The sequence below is a fragment of the Oncorhynchus keta genome, unplaced genomic scaffold (genome assembly GCF_023373465.1).
Source record: "Oncorhynchus keta strain PuntledgeMale-10-30-2019 unplaced genomic scaffold, Oket_V2 Un_contig_3979_pilon_pilon, whole genome shotgun sequence".
Lineage (NCBI taxonomy): Eukaryota > Metazoa > Chordata > Actinopteri > Salmoniformes > Salmonidae > Oncorhynchus > Oncorhynchus keta.
Genome location: NW_026287536.1, coordinates 273,993 through 293,545, shown reverse-complemented (window position 1 = coordinate 293,545; position 19,553 = coordinate 273,993). Strand labels below are relative to the sequence as shown.

Genomic DNA, 19,553 nt, shown 5'->3' with positions numbered 1-19,553 from the left:
CCTGCACCTTAGAGGCTGCTGCCCTATAGACATGGAATCACTAGTCACTCTCATCCCTGCACCTTAGAGACTGCTGCCCTATAGACATGGAATCACTAGTCACTCTCATCCCTGCACCTTAGAGACTGCTGCCCTATAGACATGGAATCACTAGTCACTCTCATCCCTGCACCTTAGAGACTGCTGCCCTATAGACATGGAATCACTAGTCACTCTCATCCCTGCACCTTAGAGGCTGCTGCCCTATAGACATGGAATCACTAGTCACTCTCATCCCTGCACCTTAGAGACTGCTGCCCTATAGACATGGAATCACTAGTCACTCTCATCCCTGCACCTTAGAGGCTGCTGCCCCATAGACATGGAATCACTGGTCACTTTAATAAGACTGGAAGACATGGTCACTCACTCATCCCTGCACCTTAGAGACTGCTGCCCTATAGACATGGAAACACTAGTCACTCTCATCCCTGCACCTTAGAGACTGGTCACTTTAATAATGGAACACTAGTCACTCTCATCCCTGCACCTTAGAGACTGCTGCCCTATAGACATGGAATCACTAGTCACTCTCATCCCTGCACCTTAGAGACTGCTGCCCTATAGACATGGAATCACTAGTCACTCTCATCCCTGCACCTTAGAGGCTGCTGCCCTATAGACATGGAATCACTAGTCACTCTCATCCCTGCACCTTAGAGACTGCTGCCCTATAGACATGGAATCACTAGTCACTCTCATCCCTGCACCTTAGAGACTGCTGCCCTATAGACATGGAATCACTAGTCACTCTCATCCCTGCACCTTAGAGACTGCTGCCCTATAGACATGGAATCACTAGTCACTTTAATAATGGAACACTAGTCACTCTCATCCCTGCACCTTAGAGACTGCTGCCCTATAGACATGGAATCACTAGTCACTCTCATCCCTGCACCTTAGAGGCTGCTGCCCTATAGACATGGAATCACTAGTCATCCCTACCTTAGAGGCTATAGACATGGAACACTAGTCACTCTCATCCCTGCACCTTAGAGGCTGCTGCCCTATAGACATGGAATCACTGGTCACTTTAATAATGGAACACTAGTCACTCTCATCCCTGCACCTTAGAGGCTGCTGCCCTATAGACATGGAATCACTAGTCACTCTCATCCCTGCACCTTAGAGACTGCTGCCCTATAGACATGGAATCACTGGTCACTTTAATAATGGAAACACTAGTCACTCTCATCCCTGCACCTTAGAGACTGCTGCCCTATAGACATGGAATCACTAGTCACTCTCATCCCTGCACCTTAGAGGCTGCTGCCCTATAGACATGGAATCACTAGTCACTCTCATCCCTGCACCTTAGAGACTGCTGCCCTATAGACATGGAATCACTGGTCACTTTAATAAGACTGGAACACTAGTCATTTAATAATGTTACTGTCATCCCTGCACCTTAGAGACTGCTGCCCTATAGACATGGAATCACTAGTCACTCTCATCCCTGCACCCTAGATATTTATATACATGGAATCACTAGTCATATAGAGGCTATATTATCCCTGCACTTATTTATGTAGATACTGCTACCCTATAGATATGGAATCACTTATTTATTTATATACACTAATTCCATTATTTTACTTTTAGATGTATGTATATATACTGTATGTATATTACTGCACTTCTGGAGCTAGAAACACAAGCATTGCCCTAGTCACTAGATATTACTGCACTGTTGGAGCTAGAAACACAAGTATTTATGTAGATATTACTGCACTTTGGAGCTAGAAACACAAGTATTTAGTCAATATTACTGCACTGTTGGATGCTGTAACACTTGTGATTTAGTTAGATATTACTGCACTGTTGGAGCTAGAAACACAAGTATTTAGTCAGATATTACTGCACTGTTGGAGCTAGAAACACAAGTATTTAGTCAGATATTACTGCACTGTTGGAGCTAGAAACACAAGTATTTAGTCAGATATTACTGCACTGTTGGAGCTAGAAACACAAGTATTTAGTCAGATATTACTGCACTGTTGGAGCTAGAAACACAAGCATTTAGTCAGATATTACTGCACTGTTGGAGCTAGAAACACAAGTATTTAGTCAGATATTACTGCACTGTTGGAGCTAGAAACACAAGTATTTAGTCAGATATTACTGCACTGTTGGAGCTAGAAACACAAGTATTTAGTCAGATATTACTGCACTGTTGGAGCTAGAAACACAAGTATTTAGTCAGATATTACTGCACTGTTGGAGCTAGAAACACAAGTATTTAGTCAGATATTACTGCACTGTTGGAGCTAGAAACACAAGTATTTAGTCAGATATTACTGCACTGTTGGAGCTAGAAACACAAGTATTTAGTCAGATATTACTGCACTGTTGGAGCTAGAAACACAAGTATTTAGTCAGATATTACTGCACTGTTGGAGCTAGAAACACAAGTATTTAGTCAGATATTACTGCACTGTTGGAGCTAGAAACACAAGTATTTAGTCAGATATTACTGCACTGTTGGAGCTAGAAACACAAGTATTTAGTCAGATATTACTGCACTGTTGGAGCTAGAAACACAAGTATTTAGTCAGATATTACTGCACTGTTGGAGCTAGAAACACAAGTATTTAGTCAGATATTACTGCACTGTTGGAGCTAGAAACACAAGTATTTAGTCAGATATTACTGCACTGTTGGAGCTAGAAACACAAGTATTTAGTCAGATATTACTGCACTGTTGGAGCTAGAAACACAAGTATTTAGTCAGATATTACTGCACTGTTGGAGCTAGAAACACAAGTATTTAGTCAGATATTACTGCACTGTTGGAGCTAGAAACACAAGTATTTAGTCAGATATTACTGCACTGTTGGAGCTAGAAACACAAGTATTTAGTCAGATATTACTGCACTGTTGGAGCTAGAAACACAAGTATTTAGTCAGATATTACTGCACTGTTGGAGCTAGAAACACAAGTATTTAGTCAGATATTACTGCACTGTTGGAGCTAGAAACACAAGTATTTAGTCAGATATTACTGCACTGTTGGAGCTGGGAACACAAGTATTTAGTCAGATATTACTGCACTGTTGGAGCTAGAAACACAAGTATTTAGTCAGATATTACTGCACTGTTGGAGCTAGAAACACAAGTATTTAGTCAGATATTACTGCACTGTTGGAGCTAGAAACACAAGTATTTAGTCAGATATTACTGCACTGTTGGAGCTAGAAACACAAGTATTTAGTCAGATATTACTGCACTGTTGGAGCTAGAAACACAAGTATTTAGTCAGATATTACTGCACTGTTGGAGCTAGAAACACAAGTATTTAGTCAGATATTACTGCACTGTTGGAGCTAGAAACACAAGTATTTAGTCAGATATTACTGCACTGTTGGAGCTAGAAACAAGTATTTAGTCAGATATTACTGTACTGTTGGAGCTAGAAACACAAGTATTTAGTCAGATATTACTGCACTGTTGGAGCTAGAAACAAGTATTTAGTCAGATATTACTGCACTGTTGGAGCTAGAAACAAGTATTTAGTCAGATATTACTGCACTGTTGGAGCTAGAAACACAAGTATTTAGTCAGATATTACTGCACTGTTGGAGCTAGAAACACAAGTATTTAGTCAGATATTACTGCACTGTTGGAGCTAGAAACACAAGTATTTAGTCAGATATTACTGCACTGTTGGAGCTAGAAACACAAGTATTTAGTTAGATATTACTGCACTGTTGGAGCTAGAAACACAAGCATTTAGTCAGATATTACTGCACTGTTGGAGCTAGAAACACAAGTATTTAGTCAGATATTACTGCACTGTTGGAGCTAGTTGGAGCTAGAAACACAAGTATTTAGTCAGATATTACTGCACTGTTGGAGCTAGAAACACAAGCATTTAGTCAGATATTACTGCACTGTTGGAGCTAGAAACACAAGTATTTAGTCAGATATTACTGCACTGTTGGAGCTAGAAACACAAGTATTTAGTCAGATATTACTGCACTGTTGGAGCTAGAAACACAAGTATTTAGTCAGATATTACTGCACTGTTGGAGCTAGAAACACAAGTATTTAGTCAGATATTACTGCACTGTTGGAGCTAGGAACACAAGTATTTAGTCAGATATTACTGCACTGTTGGAGCTAGGAACACAAGTATTTCGCTACATCAGCAATAACATCTGCTAAATATGTGTATGTGACCAAAAACATTTGATTTGTCATATGTTCTCCATACAATCTGTTACACATACTGGATACTGAGCTGTACAAATAAAGTCATCGACACCCTGTGTGTGTTTACAGACAACGTACAGATAAAATAACCTATTAGATTTAACACTAAACGTGATGGACGGTATGTAAATGACTACAGTTCAGCAGCATCACAAGTGGAGCAACAAGCCTGGAGGCAGATCCACAGTACAGACATGATCATGCATTACCCAGAACTGGACAGGGTAGGGGGAGGGCAGGGACAGGGAGGGGGAGTAGTAGGACAGGGAGGGGGAGTAGGACAGGGTAGGGGGAGTAGTAGGGCAGGGAGGGGGAGTAGGACAGGGGGAGGGAGTACAGACATGATCATGCATTACCCAGAACTGGACAGGGTAGGGGGAGTAGTAGGGTAGGGGGAGTAGTAGGGTAGGGGGGGGAGTAGGACAGGGAGGGGGAGTAGTAGGGCAGGTAGGGGGAGTAGGACAGGGAGGGGGGCAGAGTAGGACAGGGAGGGGGGGGCAGAGTAGGGCAGGGAGGGGGCAGAGTAGGGCAGGGAGGGGGCAGAGTAGGGCAGGGAGGGGGGGGCAGAGTAGACAGGGAGGGGGCAGAGTAGGGCAGGGAGGGGGCAGAGTAGGGCAGGGAGGGGGCAGAGTAGGGCAGGGAGGGGGCAGGGGCAGGGAGGGGGCAGGGAGGGGCAGGGAGGGGCAGAGTAGGACAGGGAGGGGGAGAGTAGGGCAGGGGGGGGCAGGGCAGGAGGGGCAGGACAGGGAGGGGGAGTAGGGCAGGGGGGGGGCAGAGTAGGGCAGGGAGGGGGAGTAGGGCAGGGGGGGGCAGTAGGGCAGGGGGGGCAGAGTAGGACAGGGAGGGGCAGAGTAGGGCAGGGAGGGGGCAGAGTAGACAGGGAGGGGGCAGAGGGAGGGGGGCAGGGTAGGACAGGGGGGGCAGAGTAGGGGGGGCAGAGTAGGACAGGGAGGGGGGAGTAGGACAGGGAGGGGGGCAGGGTAGGGCAGGGGGGGAGGGGTAGGGGGAGGGGCAGAGTAGGGCAGGGGGGGCAGAGTAGGACAGGGAGGGGCAGAGTAGGGCAGGGAGGGGGCAGAGTAGACAGGGAGGGGGCAGAGTAGGACAGGGAGGGGGCAGAGTAGGACAGGGAGGGGGGCAGAGTAGGGCAGGGAGGGGGCAGAGTAGGGCAGGGAGGGGGGCAGGGTAGGAGGGGGCAGGGTAGGAGGGGCAGAGTAGGGCAGGGAGGGGGCAGGGGGCAGAGGGGGGCAGAGTAGGGCAGGGAAGGAGGGGCAGAGTAGGGCAGAGTAGGGCAGAGTAGGGCAGGGAGGGGGCAGGGTAGGGCAGGGAGGGGGCAGAGTAGGGCAGAGTAGGGCAGGGTAGGGCAGGGAAGGAGGGGCAGAGTAGGGCAGAGTAGGGCAGAGTAGACAGGGAGGGGGGAGGGTAGGGCAGGGAGGGGGCAGAGTAGGGCAGAGTAGGACAGGGAGGGGGAGTAGGACAGGGAGGGGGAGTAGGGCAGGGGGGGGAGGGGCAGGACAGGGAGGGGGAGTAGGGCAGGGGGGGGGGGGGGGCAGGGGGGGGGGGTAGGGGCGGGGGGGGAGGGGCAGGGGGAGTAGGGCAGGGAGGGGGAGTAGGGCAAGGAGGGGGGAGCAGGACAGGGGGGGCAGAGGGGTAGTAGGACAGGGGGGGGGAGTAAGGGGGCAGAGTAGGACAGGGGGGCAGAGTAAGGGGGCAGAGTTGGACAGGGAGGGGGGCAGAGTAGGGCAGGGGGCAGAGTAGGGGGGCAGAGTAGGGCAGGGAGGGGGGCAGAGTAGGGGGGGGGTAGGGGGACCGACATGGCAGCATGGTCATTGCAGTTATTCTGAGCAGAACCAGAACCACCCAAACAAATGAAACATGTCCAGAATAGGAGGGAGAGAAAGGATGGCAACAATAAATGGACAGGAAAAGAAAAACCAGAGACCCAGCATGCTTTGCAGAGGAAGTCAAATCAATAGAGAAATACATTATAGATTTACATCACTGTGGGAGACAGAGGAGACATTCCTGAAGAAAAACCAGAGACAGACCCAGCATGCTTTGCAGAGGAAGTCAAATCAATAGAGAAATACATGATAGATTTCCATCACTGTGGGAGACAGAGGAGACATTCCTTAAGAACAACATCTTAAAAACAGAACGGGAATAAAAAGCTGGAAATTATTTTATACAAGATAAGGAAGCTGGTGTACAAAGCAACCAGCAACAGGTCTGGTCTGGGGTTTCACCAGCAACAGGTCTGGTCTGGGGTTTCACCAGCAACAGGTCTGGTCTGGGGTTTCACCAGCAACAGGTCTGGGGTTCCACCAGCAACAGGTCTGGGGTTCCACCAGCAACAGGTCTGGGGTTCCACCAGCAACAGGTCTGGGGTTCCACCAGCAACAGGTCTGGGGGGTTTCACCAGCAACAGGTCTGGTCTGGGGTTTCACCAGCAACAGGTCTGGGGGGTTCCACCAGCAACAGGTCTGGGGTTCCACCAGCAACAGGTCTGGGGTTCCACCAGCAACAGGTCTGGTCTGGGGTTTCACCAGCAACAGGTCTGGGGTTTCACCAGCAACAGGTCTGGGGTTTCACCAGCAACAGGTCTGGGGTTTCACCAGCAACAGGTCTGGGGTTTCACCAGCAACAGGTCTGGGGTTTCACCAGCAACAGGTCTGGTCTGGGGTTTCACCAGCAACAGGTCTGGTCTGGGGTTCCACCAGCAACAGGTCTGGTCTGGGGTTACACCAGCAACAGGTCTGGTCTGGGGATCCACCAGCAACAGGTCTGGGGTTTCACCAGCAACAGGTCTGGGGTTCCACCAGCAACAGGTCTGGGGTTTCAAAAGCAACAGGTCTGGGGTTTTACCAGCAACAGGTCTGGTCTGGGGTTTCACCAGCAACAGGTCTGGGGTTCCACCAGCAACAGGTCTGGGGTTCCACCAGCAATAGGTCTGGGGTTCCACCAGCAATAGGTCTGGGGTTCCACCAGCAACAGGTCTGGGGTTCCACCAGCAACAGGTCTGGGGTTTCACCAGCAAAGGTCTGGTCTGGGGTTTCACCAGCAACAGGTCTGGTCTGGGGTTCCACCAGCAACAGGTCTGGTCTGGGGTTCCACCAGCAACAGGTCTGGGGTTCCACCAGCAACAGGTCTGGGGTTCCACCAGCAACAGGTCTGGGGTTCCACCAGCAACAGGTCTGGTCTGGGGTTCCACCAGCAACAGGTCTGGTCTGGGGTTCCACCAGCAACAGGTCTGGTCTGGGGTTCCACCAGCAACAGGTCTGGGGTTCCACCAGCAACAGGTCTGGTCTGGGGTTCCACCAGCAACAGGTCTGGTCTGGGGTTCCACCAGCAACAGGTCTGGTCTGGGGTTTCACCAGCAACAGGTCTGGGGTTTCACCAGCAACAGGTCTGGGGTTTCACCAGCAACAGGTCTGGTCTGGGGTTTCACCAGCAACAGGTCTGGTCTGGGGTTTCACCAGCAACAGGTCTGGTCTGGGGTTTCACCAGCAACAGGTCTGGTCTGGGGTTCCACCAGCAACAGGTCTGGTCTGGGGTTACACCAGCAACAGGTCTGGGGTTTCACCAGCAACAGGTCTGGGGTTCCACCAGCAACAGGTCTGGTCTGGGGTTTCACCAGCAACAGGTCTGGTCTGGGGATCCGCCAGCAACAGGTCTGGTCTGGGGATCCGCCGGCAACAGGTCTGGTCTGGGGTTTTACCAGCAACAGGTCTGGGGTTTCACCAGCAACAGGTCTGGGGTTTCACCAGCAACAGGTCTGGGGTTCCACCAGCAACAGGTCTGGGGTTCCACCAGCAACAGGTCTGGGGTTTCACCAGCAACAGGTCTGGTCTGGGGTTCCACCAGCAACAGGTCTGGTCTAGGGTTTCACCAGCAACAGGTCTGGGGTTCCACCAGCAACAGGTCTGGGGATCCACCAGCAACAGGTCTGGTCTGGGGTTCACCAGCAACAGGTCTGGTCTGGGGTTCCACCAGCAACAGGTCTGGGGTTCCACCAGCAACAGGTCTGGGGTTTCCACCAGCAACAGGTCTGGTCTGGGGTTTCACCAGCAACAGGTCTGGGGTTTCACCAGCAACAGGTCTGGTCTGGGGTTTCACCAGCAACAGGTCTGGTCTGGGGTTCCACCAGCAACAGGTCTGGTCTGGGGTTACACCAGCAACAGGTCTGGTCTGGGGTTCCACCAGCAACAGGTCTGGGGTTTCACCAGCAACAGGTCTGGGGTTTCACCAGCAACAGGTCTGGGGTTTCACCAGCAACAGGTCTGGTCTGGGGTTTCACCAGCAACAGGTCTGGTCTGGGGTTTCACCAGCAACAGGTCTGGTCTGGGGATCCGCCAGCAACAGGTCTGGTCTGGGGTTTCACCAGCAACAGGTCTGGGGTTTCACCAGCAACAGGTCTGGGGTTTCACCAGAAACAGGTCTGGGGTTTCACCAGAAACAGGTCTGGGGTTCCACCAGCAACAGGTCTGGGGTTCCACCAGCAACAGGTCTGGGGTTTCACCAGCAAAAGGTCTGGTCTGGGGTTCCACCAGCAACAGGTCTGGGGTTCCACCAGCAACAGGTCTGGGGTTTCACCAGCAACAGGTCTGGTCTGGGGTTTCACCAGCAACAGGTCTGGGGTTCCACCAGCAACAGGTCTGGGGTTTCACCAGCAACAGGTCTGGTCTGGGGTTTCACCAGCAACAGGTCTGGGGTTTCACCAGCAACAGGTCTGGGGTTCCACCAGCAACAGGTCTGGGGTTCCACCAGCAACAGGTCTGGTCTGGGGTTACACCAGCAACAGGTCTGGGGTTCCACCAGCAACAGGTCTGGGGTTCCACCAGCAACAGGTCTGGGGTTCCACCAGCAACAGGTCTGGGGTTCCACCAGCAACAGGTCTGGGGTTTCACCAGCAACAGGTCTGGGGTTCCACCAGCAACAGGTCTGGGGTTCCACCAGCAACAGGTCTGGGGTTCCACCAGCAACAGGTCTGGGGTTCCACCAGCAACAGGTCTGGGGTTCCACCAGCAACAGGTCTGGGGTTCCACCAGCAACAGGTCTGGGGTTCCACCAGCAACAGGTCTGGGGTTCCAGCAACAGGTCCAGCTGGGGTTCAGGTCTGGGGTTCCACCAGCAACAGGTCTGGGGTTCCACCAGCAACAGGTCTGGGGTTCCACCAGCAACAGGTCTGGGGTTCCACCAGCAACAGGTCTGGGGTTCCACCAGCAACAGGTCTGGGGTTCCACCAGCAACAGGTCTGGGGTTCCACCAGCAACAGGTCTGGTCTGGGGTTCCACCAGCAACAGGTCTGGTCTGGGGTTTCACCAGCAACAGGTCTGGTCTGGGGTTTCACCAGCAACAGGTCTGGTTCCACCAGCAACAGGTCTGGTCTGGGGTTCCACCAGCAACAGGTCTGGTCTGGGGTTCCACCAGCAACAGGTCTGGTCTGGGGTTCCACCAGCAACAGGTCTGGGGTTCCACCAGCAACAGGTCTGGGGTTCCACCAGCAACAGGTCTGGGGTTCCACCAGCAACAGGTCTGGGGTTCCACCAGCAACAGGTCTGGGGTTCCACCAGCAACAGGTCTGGGGTTCCACCAGCAACAGGTCTGGGGTTCCACCAGCAACAGGTCTGGTCTGGGGTTCCACCAGCAACAGGTCTGGTCTGGGGTTCCACCAGCAACAGGTCTGGTCTGGGGTTCCACCAGCAACAGGTCTGGTCTGGGGTTCCACCAGCAACAGGTCTGGTCTGGGGTTCCACCAGCAACAGGTCTGGTCTGGGGTTCCACCAGCAACAGGTCTGGGGTTCCACCAGCAACAGGTCTGGGGGGTTCCACCAGCAACAGGTCTGGGGTTCCACCAGCAACAGGTCTGGGGGGTTCCACCAGCAACAGGTCTGGTCTGGGGTTCCACCAGCAACAGGTCTGGGGTTCCACCAGCAACAGGTCTGGGGTTCCACCAGCAACAGGTCTGGGGTTCACCAGCAACAGGTCTGGGGTTCCACCAGCAACAGGTCTGGGGTTCCACCAGCAACAGGTCTGGGGTTCCACCAGCAACAGGTCTGGTCTGGGGTTCCACCAGCAACAGGTCTGGTCTGGGGTTCCACCAGCAACAGGTCTGGTCTGGGGTTCCACCAGCAACAGGTCTGGTCTGGGGTTCCACCAGCAACAGGTCTGGTCTGGGGTTCCACCAGCAACAGGTCTGGTCTGGGGTTCCACCAGCAACAGGTCTGGTCTGGGGTTCTACCAGCAACAGGTCTGGGGATCCACCAGCAACAGGTCTGGGGTTTCACCAGCAACAGGTCTGGGGTTCAACCAGCAACAGGTCTGGTCTGGGGTTCCACCAGCAACAGGTCTGGTCTGGGGTTCTACCAGCAACAGGTCTGGGGATCCACCAGCAACAGGTCTGGGGTTCAACCAGCAACAGGTCTGGGGATCCACCAGCAACAGGTCTGGGGTTCCACCAGCAACAGGTCTGGTCTGGGGTTCCACCAGCAACAGGTCTGGTCTGGGGTTCCACCAGCAACAGGTCTGGTCTGGGGTTCCACCAGCAACAGGTCTGGTCTGGGGTTCCACCAGCAACAGGTCTGGGGATTCTGGGGTTTCACCAGCAACAAGAGCACAGCGTATGTCCTCAGTTGTTCACCCCAGAAATGACAATCTCATTTTGTTATGTTGTTTTGCTGTAGCGATTCATATCCTCCCCAGTCACTCTTCAGTCTAATATTATGCCAAGTCATTATCATAACCTACAATGATCTGGTTGCATTGAGCTTTTCTGTGGAACTAAAAGAATGAAATTGGCACCGAAGATAAGCAGTACACAACTCCAACACTGAATACACAGTACAGCAGTACACAACTCCAACACTGACTACACAGTACAGCAGTACACAACTCCAACACTGAATACACAGTACTGCAGTACACAACTCCAACACTGAATACACAGTACTGCAGTACACAACTCCAACACTGAATACACAACTCCAACACTGAATACACAGTACTGCAGTACACAACTCCAACACTGACTACACAGTACTGCAGTACACAACTCCAACACTACAAGTACAGCAACACAACTCCAACACTGAATACACAGTACTGCAGTACATAACTCCAACACTGAATACACAGTACTGCAGTACACAACTCCAACACTGAATACACAGTACTGCAGTACACAACTCCAACACTGAATACACAGTACTGCAGTACACAACTCCAACACTGAATACACAGTACTGCAGTACACAACTCCAACACTGAATACACAGTACTGCAGTACACAACTCCAACACTGACTACACAGTACTGCAGTACACAACTCCAACACTGAATACACAGTACTGCAGTACACAACTCCAACACTGAATACACATTACTGCAGTACACAACTCCAACACATAGACACATTACTGCAGTACACAACTCCAACAGACACATTACTGCAGTACACAACTCCAACACATAGACACATTACTGCAGTACATAACTCCAACACATAGACATATTACTGCAGTACACAACTCCAACACTGAATACACATTACTGCAGTACACAACTCCAACACTGAGACACATTACTGCAGTACACAACTCCAACACAGACACATTACTGCAGTACACAACTCCAACACATAGACACATTACTGCAGTACACAACTCCAACACAGACACATTACTGCAGTACACAACTCCAACACTGAATACACATTACTGCAGTACATAACTCCAACACATAGACACATTACTGCAGTACATAACTCCACCACTGAATACACATTACTGCAGTACATAACTCCAACACTGAATACACAACTCCAACACTGAATACACAGTACTGCAGTACATAACTCCAACACTGAATACACAGTTACTGCAGTACATAACTCCAACACTGAATACACAGTACTGCAGTACACAACTCCAACACTGAATACACAGTACAGCAGTACACAACTCCAACACTGAATACACATTACTGCAGTACACAACTCCAACACAACACTGAATAACACAGTACTGCAGTACATAACTCCAACACTGAATACACATTACTGCAGTACACAACTCCAACACTGAACATACTGCAGTACATAACTCCAACACTGAATACACATTACTGCAGTACACAACTCCAACAGTGAATACACAACTCCAACACTGACTACACATTACTGCAGTACATAACTCCAACACTGAATACACAGTACTGCAGTACACAACTCCAACACTGAATACACATTACTGCAGTACACAACTCCAACACTGAATACACATTACTGCAGTACATAACTCCAACACTGAATACACAGTACTGCAGTACACAACTCCAACACTGAATACACATTACTGCAGTACATAACTCCAACACTGAATACACAGTACTGCAGTACACAACTCCAACACATAGACACATTACTGCAGTACATAACTCCAACACTGAATACACAGTACTGCAGTACACAACTCCAACACTGAGACACATTACTGCAGTACACAACTCCAACACTGAATACACAGTACTGCAGTACACAACTCCAACACTGAGACACATTACTGCAGTACACTCCAACACTGAATACACAGTACTGCAGTACACAACTCCAACACATAGACACATTACTGCAGTACACAACTCCAACACTGAATACACATTACTGCAGTACACAACTCCAACACTGAATACACATTACTGCAGTACACAACTTCAACACTGAATACACAACTCCAACACTGAATACACATTACTGCAGTACACAACTCCAACACTGAATACACAACTCCAACACTGAATACACAGTACTGCAGTACACAACTCCAACACTGAATACACAGTACTGCAGTACACAACTCCAACACTGAATACACATTACTGCAGTACATAACTCCAACACTGAATACACAGTACTGCAGTACACAACTCCAACACATAGACACATTACTGCAGTACATAACTCCAACACTGAATACACATTACTGCAGTACACAACTCCAACACTGAATACACATTACTGCAGTACACAACTCCAACACTGAATACACAGTACTGCAGTACACAACTCCAACACAGACACATTACTGCAGTACACAACTCCAACACTGAATACACATTACTGCAGTACATAACTCCAACACATAGACACATTACTGCAGTACACAACTCCAACACATAGACACATTACTGCAGTACATAACTCCAACACTGAATACACAGTACTGCAGTACACAACTCCAACACATAGACACATTACTGCAGTACACAACTCCAACACTGAATACACATTACTGCAGTACATAACTCCAACACTGAATACACAGTACTGCAGTACACAACTCCAACACTGAATACACATTACTGCAGTACACAACTTCAACACTGAATACACAACTCCAACACTGAATACACATTACTGCAGTACACAACTCCAACACTGAATACACAACTCCAACACTGAATACACATTACTGCAGTACACAACTCCAACACTGACTACACAGTACAGCAGTACACAACTCCAACACTGAATACACAGTACTGCAGTACACAACTCCAACACTGAATACACAACTCCAACACTGAATACACATTACTGCAGTACATAACTCCAACACTGATATACACATTACTGCAGTACATAACTCCAACACTGATACACATTACTGCAGTACATAACTCCAATAGTATATACACATTACTGCAGTACATAACTCCAATAGTATATACACATTACTGCAGTACATAACTCCAATAGTATATACACAAGTATATACACATTACTGCAGTACATAACTCCAATAGTATATACACATTACTGCAGTACATAACTCCAATAGTATATACACATTACTGCAGTACATAACTCCAACACAGACACATTACTGCAGTACATAACTCCAACACATAGACACATTACTGCAGTACATAACTCCAACACATAGACACACTACTGCAGTACATAACTCCAACACATAGACACACTACTGCAGTACATAACTCCAACACATAGACACACTACTGCAGTACATAACTCCAACACATAGACACACTACTGCAGTACATAACTCCAACACATAGACACACTACTGCAGTACATAACTCCAACACATAGACACATTACTGCAGTACATAACTCCAACACATAGACACATTACTGCAGTACATAACTCCAACACATAGACACATTACTGCAGTACATAGCTCCAACACATAGACACATTACTGCAGTACAGGACTGCATCCATGCCACAGTGGGTATCATCAACAGCGTCACTCAACCCAATGAGAAGCACAGTAGATACAAGTCACCACCGTGACAGAACACTGATACAAGAACAACACTTCAACACACACACTACCACAATAACTCACAACAACAACACTCCATCTCCCAGAGTTCCCCTGCCTGCGGGGGGGGAGTGGCTAACTCACTCCACCCAATGAGAAGCACAGTAGATACAAGTCACCACCGTGACAGAACACTGATACAAGAACAACACTTCAACACACACACTACCACAATAACTCACAACAACAACACTCCATCTCCCAGAGTTCCCCTGCCTGCGGGGGGGGAGTGGCTAACTCACCGGCAGGTGTGTGAAGACCTGGAAGGTGCTGCGGAGGAAGTTGATGAGGTCCATGAGGTATCCACTGGCCTGGCCGTCCGACTCCGGCATGCCCCAATCATAGTCTGCCAGCTGGATAAACTCATCTATCTTCTGGTTCAGTTTGGTGTAGATCTCTCCTTCCGCTGCATGGCGTGCATCCTGGATACACCAGGCAGGGAACACCGACACAGTACTGAGGTTACTACAGACAGAATGAGCTGAACACCAGGTAAGACTACAGAGGTTACTACAGACAGAATGAGCTGAACGCCAGGTAAGACTACAGAGGTTACTACAGACAGAATGAGCTGAACACCAGGTAAGACTACAGAGGTTACTACAGACAGAATGAGCTGAACACCAGGTAAGACTACAGAGGTTACTACTGACAGAATGAGCTGAACACCAGGTAAGACTACGGAGGTTACTACAGACAGAATGAGCTGAACGCCAGGTAAGACTACAGAGGTTACTACTGACAGAATGAGCTGAACACCAGGTAAGACTACAGAGGTTACTACAGACAGAATGAGCTGAACACCAGGTAAGACTACAGAGGTTACTACAGACAGAATGAGCTGAACACCAGGTAAGACTACAGAGGTTACTACAGACAGAATGAGCTGAACACCAGGTAAGACTACAGAGGTTACTACAGACAGAATGAGCTGAACACCAGGTAAGACTACAGAGGTTACTACAGACAGAATGAGCTGAACGCCAGGTAAGACTACAGAGGTTACTACAGACAGAATGAGCTGAACGCCAGGTAAGACTACGGAGGTTACTACTGACAGAATGAGCTGAACACCAGGTAAGACTACAGAGGTTACTACTGACAGAATGAGCTGAACGCCAGGTAAGACTACAGAGGTTACTACTGACAGAATGAGCTGAACGTCAGTACTACAGAGGTTACTACTGACAGAATGAGCTGAACGCCAGGTAAGACTACAGAGGTTACTACAGACAGAATGAGCTGAACACCAGGTAAGACTACAGAGGTTACTACTGACAGAATGAGCTGAACGTCAGGTAAGACTACAGAGGTTACTACTGACAGAATGAGCTGAACGCCAGGTAAGACTACGGAGGTTACTACTGACAGAATGAGCTGAACACCAGGTAAGACTACAGAGGTTACTACTGACAGAATGAGCTGAACGCCAGGTAAGACTACAGAGGTTACTACAGACAGAATGAGCTGAACGCCAGGTAAGACTACAGAGGTTACTACTGACAGAATGAGCTGAACACCAGGTAAGACTACAGAGGTTACTACAGACAGAATGAGCTGAACGCCAGGTAAGACTACAGAGGTTACTACAGACAGAATGAGCTGAATGCCAGGTAAGACTACGGAGGTTACTACTGACAGAATGAGCTGAACGCCAGGTAAGACTACAGAGGTTACTACAGACAGAATGAGCTGAACACCAGGTAAGACTACGGAGGTTACTACAGACAGAATGAGCTGAACGCCAGGTAAGACTACAGAGGTTACTACTGACAGAATGAGCTGAACGCCAGGTCAGTACTACGGAGGTTACTACTGACAGAATGAGCTGAACGCCAGGTAAGACTACAGAGGTTACTACTGACAGAATGAGCTGAACACCAGGTAAGACTACGGAGGTTACTACTGACAGAATGAGCTGAACGCCAGGTAAGACTACAGAGGTTACTACAGACAGAATGAGCTGAACACCAGGTAAGACTACAGAGGTTACTACAGACAGAATGAGCTGAACACAGGTAAGACTACAGAGGTTACTACTGACAGAATGAGCTGAACACCAGGTAAGACTACAGAGGTTACTACTGACAGAATGAGCTGAACACCAGGTAAGACTACAGAGGTTACTACAGACAGAATGAGCTGAACACCAGGTAAGACTACAGAGGTTACTACTGACAGAATGAGCTGAACACCAGGTAAGACTACAGAGGTTACTACAGACAGAATGAGCTGAACACCAGGTAAGACTACAGAGGTTACTACTGACAGAATGAGCTGAGGTAAGACTACAGAGGTTACTACTGACAGAATGAGCTGAACACCAGGTAAGACTACAGAGGTTACTACTGACAGAATGAGCTGAACACCAGGTAAGACTACAGAGGTTACTACAGACAGAATGAGCTGAACACCAGGTAAGACTACAGAGGTTACTACAGACAGAATGAGCTGAACGCCAGGTAAGACTACGGAGGTTACTACAGACAGAATGAGCTGAACGCCAGGTAAGACTACAGAGGTTACTACTGACAGAATGAGCTGAACACCAGGTAAGACTACAGAGGTTACTACAGACAGAATGAGCTGAACACCAGGTAAGACTACAGAGGTTACTACAGACAGAATGAGCTGAACACCAGGTAAGACTACAGAGGTTACTACAGACAGAATGAGCTGAACGCCAGGTAAGACTACAGAGGTTACTACAGACAGAATGAGCTGAACGCCAGGTAAGACTACAGAGGTTACTACAGACAGAATGAGCTGAACACCAGGTAAGACTACGGAGGTTACTACAGACAGAATGAGCTGAACGCCAGGTAAGACTACAGAGGTTACTACTGACAGAATGAGCTGAACACCAGGTAAGACTACGTCAGTACTACGGAGGTTACTACAGACAGAATGAGCTGAACGTCAGTACTACGGAGGTTACTACAGACAGAATGAGCTGAACACCAGGTAAGACTACAGAGGTTACTACAGACAGAATGAGCTGAACGCCAGGTAAGACTACAGAGGTTACTACAGACAGAATGAGCTGAACACCAGGTAAGACTACGGAGGTTACTACAGACAGAATGAGCTGAACGCCAGGTAAGACTACAGAGGTTACTACTGACAGAATGAGCTGAACACCAGGTAAGACTACAGAGGTTACTACTGACAGAATGAGCTGAACACCAGGTAAGACTACAGAGGTTACTACAGACAAGACAACAGAGGTTACTACAGACAGAATGAGCTGAACGCCAGGTAAGACTACAGAGGTTACTACAGACAGAATGAGCTGAACGCCAGGTAAGACTACAGAGGTTACTACAGACAGAATGAGCTGAACACCAGGTAAGACTACAGAGGTTACTACAGACAGAATGAGCTGAACGCCAGGTAAGACTACAGAGGTTACTACAGACAGAATGAGCTGAACACCAGGTAAGACTACAGAGGTTACTACTGACAGAATGAGCTGAACGCCAGGTAAGACTACAGAGGTTACTACTGACAGAATGAGCTGAACGCCAGGTAAGACTACAGAGGTTACTACTGACAGAATGAGCTGAACACCAGGTAAGACTACGTCAGTACTACAGAGGTTACTACAGACAGAATGAGCTGAACACCAGGTAAGACTACAGAGGTTACTACAGACAGAATGAGCTGAACGCCAGGTAAGACTACAGAGGTTACTACTGACAGAATGAGCTGAACGCCAGGTAAGACTACAGAGGTTACTACTGACAGAATGAGCTGAACGCCAGGTAAGACTACAGAGGTTACTACAGACAGAATGAGCTGAACACCAGGTAAGACTACGGATGTTACTACAGACAGAATGAGCTGAACACCAGGTAAGACTACAGAGGTTACTACTGACAGAATGAGCTGAACACCAGGTAAGACTACGTCAGTACTACGGAGGTTACTACAGACAGAATGAGCTGAACGTCAGTACTACGGAGGTTACTACAGACAGAATGAGCTGAACACCAGGTAAGACTACAGAGGTTACTACAGACAGAATGAGCTGAACGCCAGGTAAGACTACAGAGGTTGCTACTGACAGAATGAGCTGAACGCCAGGTAAGACTACAGAGGTTACTACAGACAGAATGAGCTGAACACCAGGTAAGACTACAGAGGTTACTACAGACAGAATGAGCTGAACGCCAGGTCTCAGAGGTTACTACAGACAGAATGAGCTGAATGCCAGGTAAGACCTCAGTACTACGGAGGTTACTACAGACAGAATGAGCTGAACACCAGGTAAGACTACAGAGGTTACTACTGACAGAATGAGCTGAACAGGTAAGACTACAGAGGTTGCTACTGACAGAATGAGCTGAACGCCAGGTAAGACTACAGAGGTTACTACAGACAGAATGAGCTGAACACCAGGTAAGACTACAGAGGTTACTACAGACAGAATGAGCTGAACGCCAGGTAAGACTACAGAGGTTACTACAGACAGAATGAGCTGAATGCCAGGTAAGACTACGTCAGTTACCTACAGACAGAATGAGCTGAACACCAGGTAAGACTACAGAGGTTACTACAGACAGAATGAGCTGAACGCCAGGTAAGACTACAGAGGTTACTACAGACAGAATGAGCTGAACGCCAGGTAAGACTACAGAGGTTACTACAGACAGAATGAGCTGAATGCCAGGTAAGACTACAGAGGTTACTACAGACAGAATAAGCTGAACGCCAGGTAAGACTACAGAGGTTACTACAGACAGAATGAGCTGAACACCAGGTAAGACTACAGAGGTTACTACAGACAGAATGAGCTGAACGCCAGGTAAGACTACAGAGGTTACTACAGACAGAATGAGCTGAACACCAGGTAAGACTACGGAGGTTACTACTGACAGAATGAGCTGAACGCCAGGTAAGACTACAGAGGTTACTACTGACAGAATGAGCTGAACACCAGGTAAGACTACGGAGGT

General features: G+C 48.6%; 1 protein-coding gene across 1 annotated transcript in view; it reads right to left on the bottom strand.

Moving 5' to 3' along the window:
- The window catches only part of exoc6 (exocyst complex component 6), a 157,940-nt gene that overhangs the window by 40,305 nt on the left and 98,082 nt on the right, over positions 1-19,553 (bottom strand). Inside the window, exon 16 of the mRNA XM_052509014.1 lies at positions 14,838-15,017. Coding sequence (XP_052364974.1) covers positions 14,838-15,017 — 180 coding nt within the window. The remainder of the gene's footprint in view (positions 1-14,837; positions 15,018-19,553) is intronic.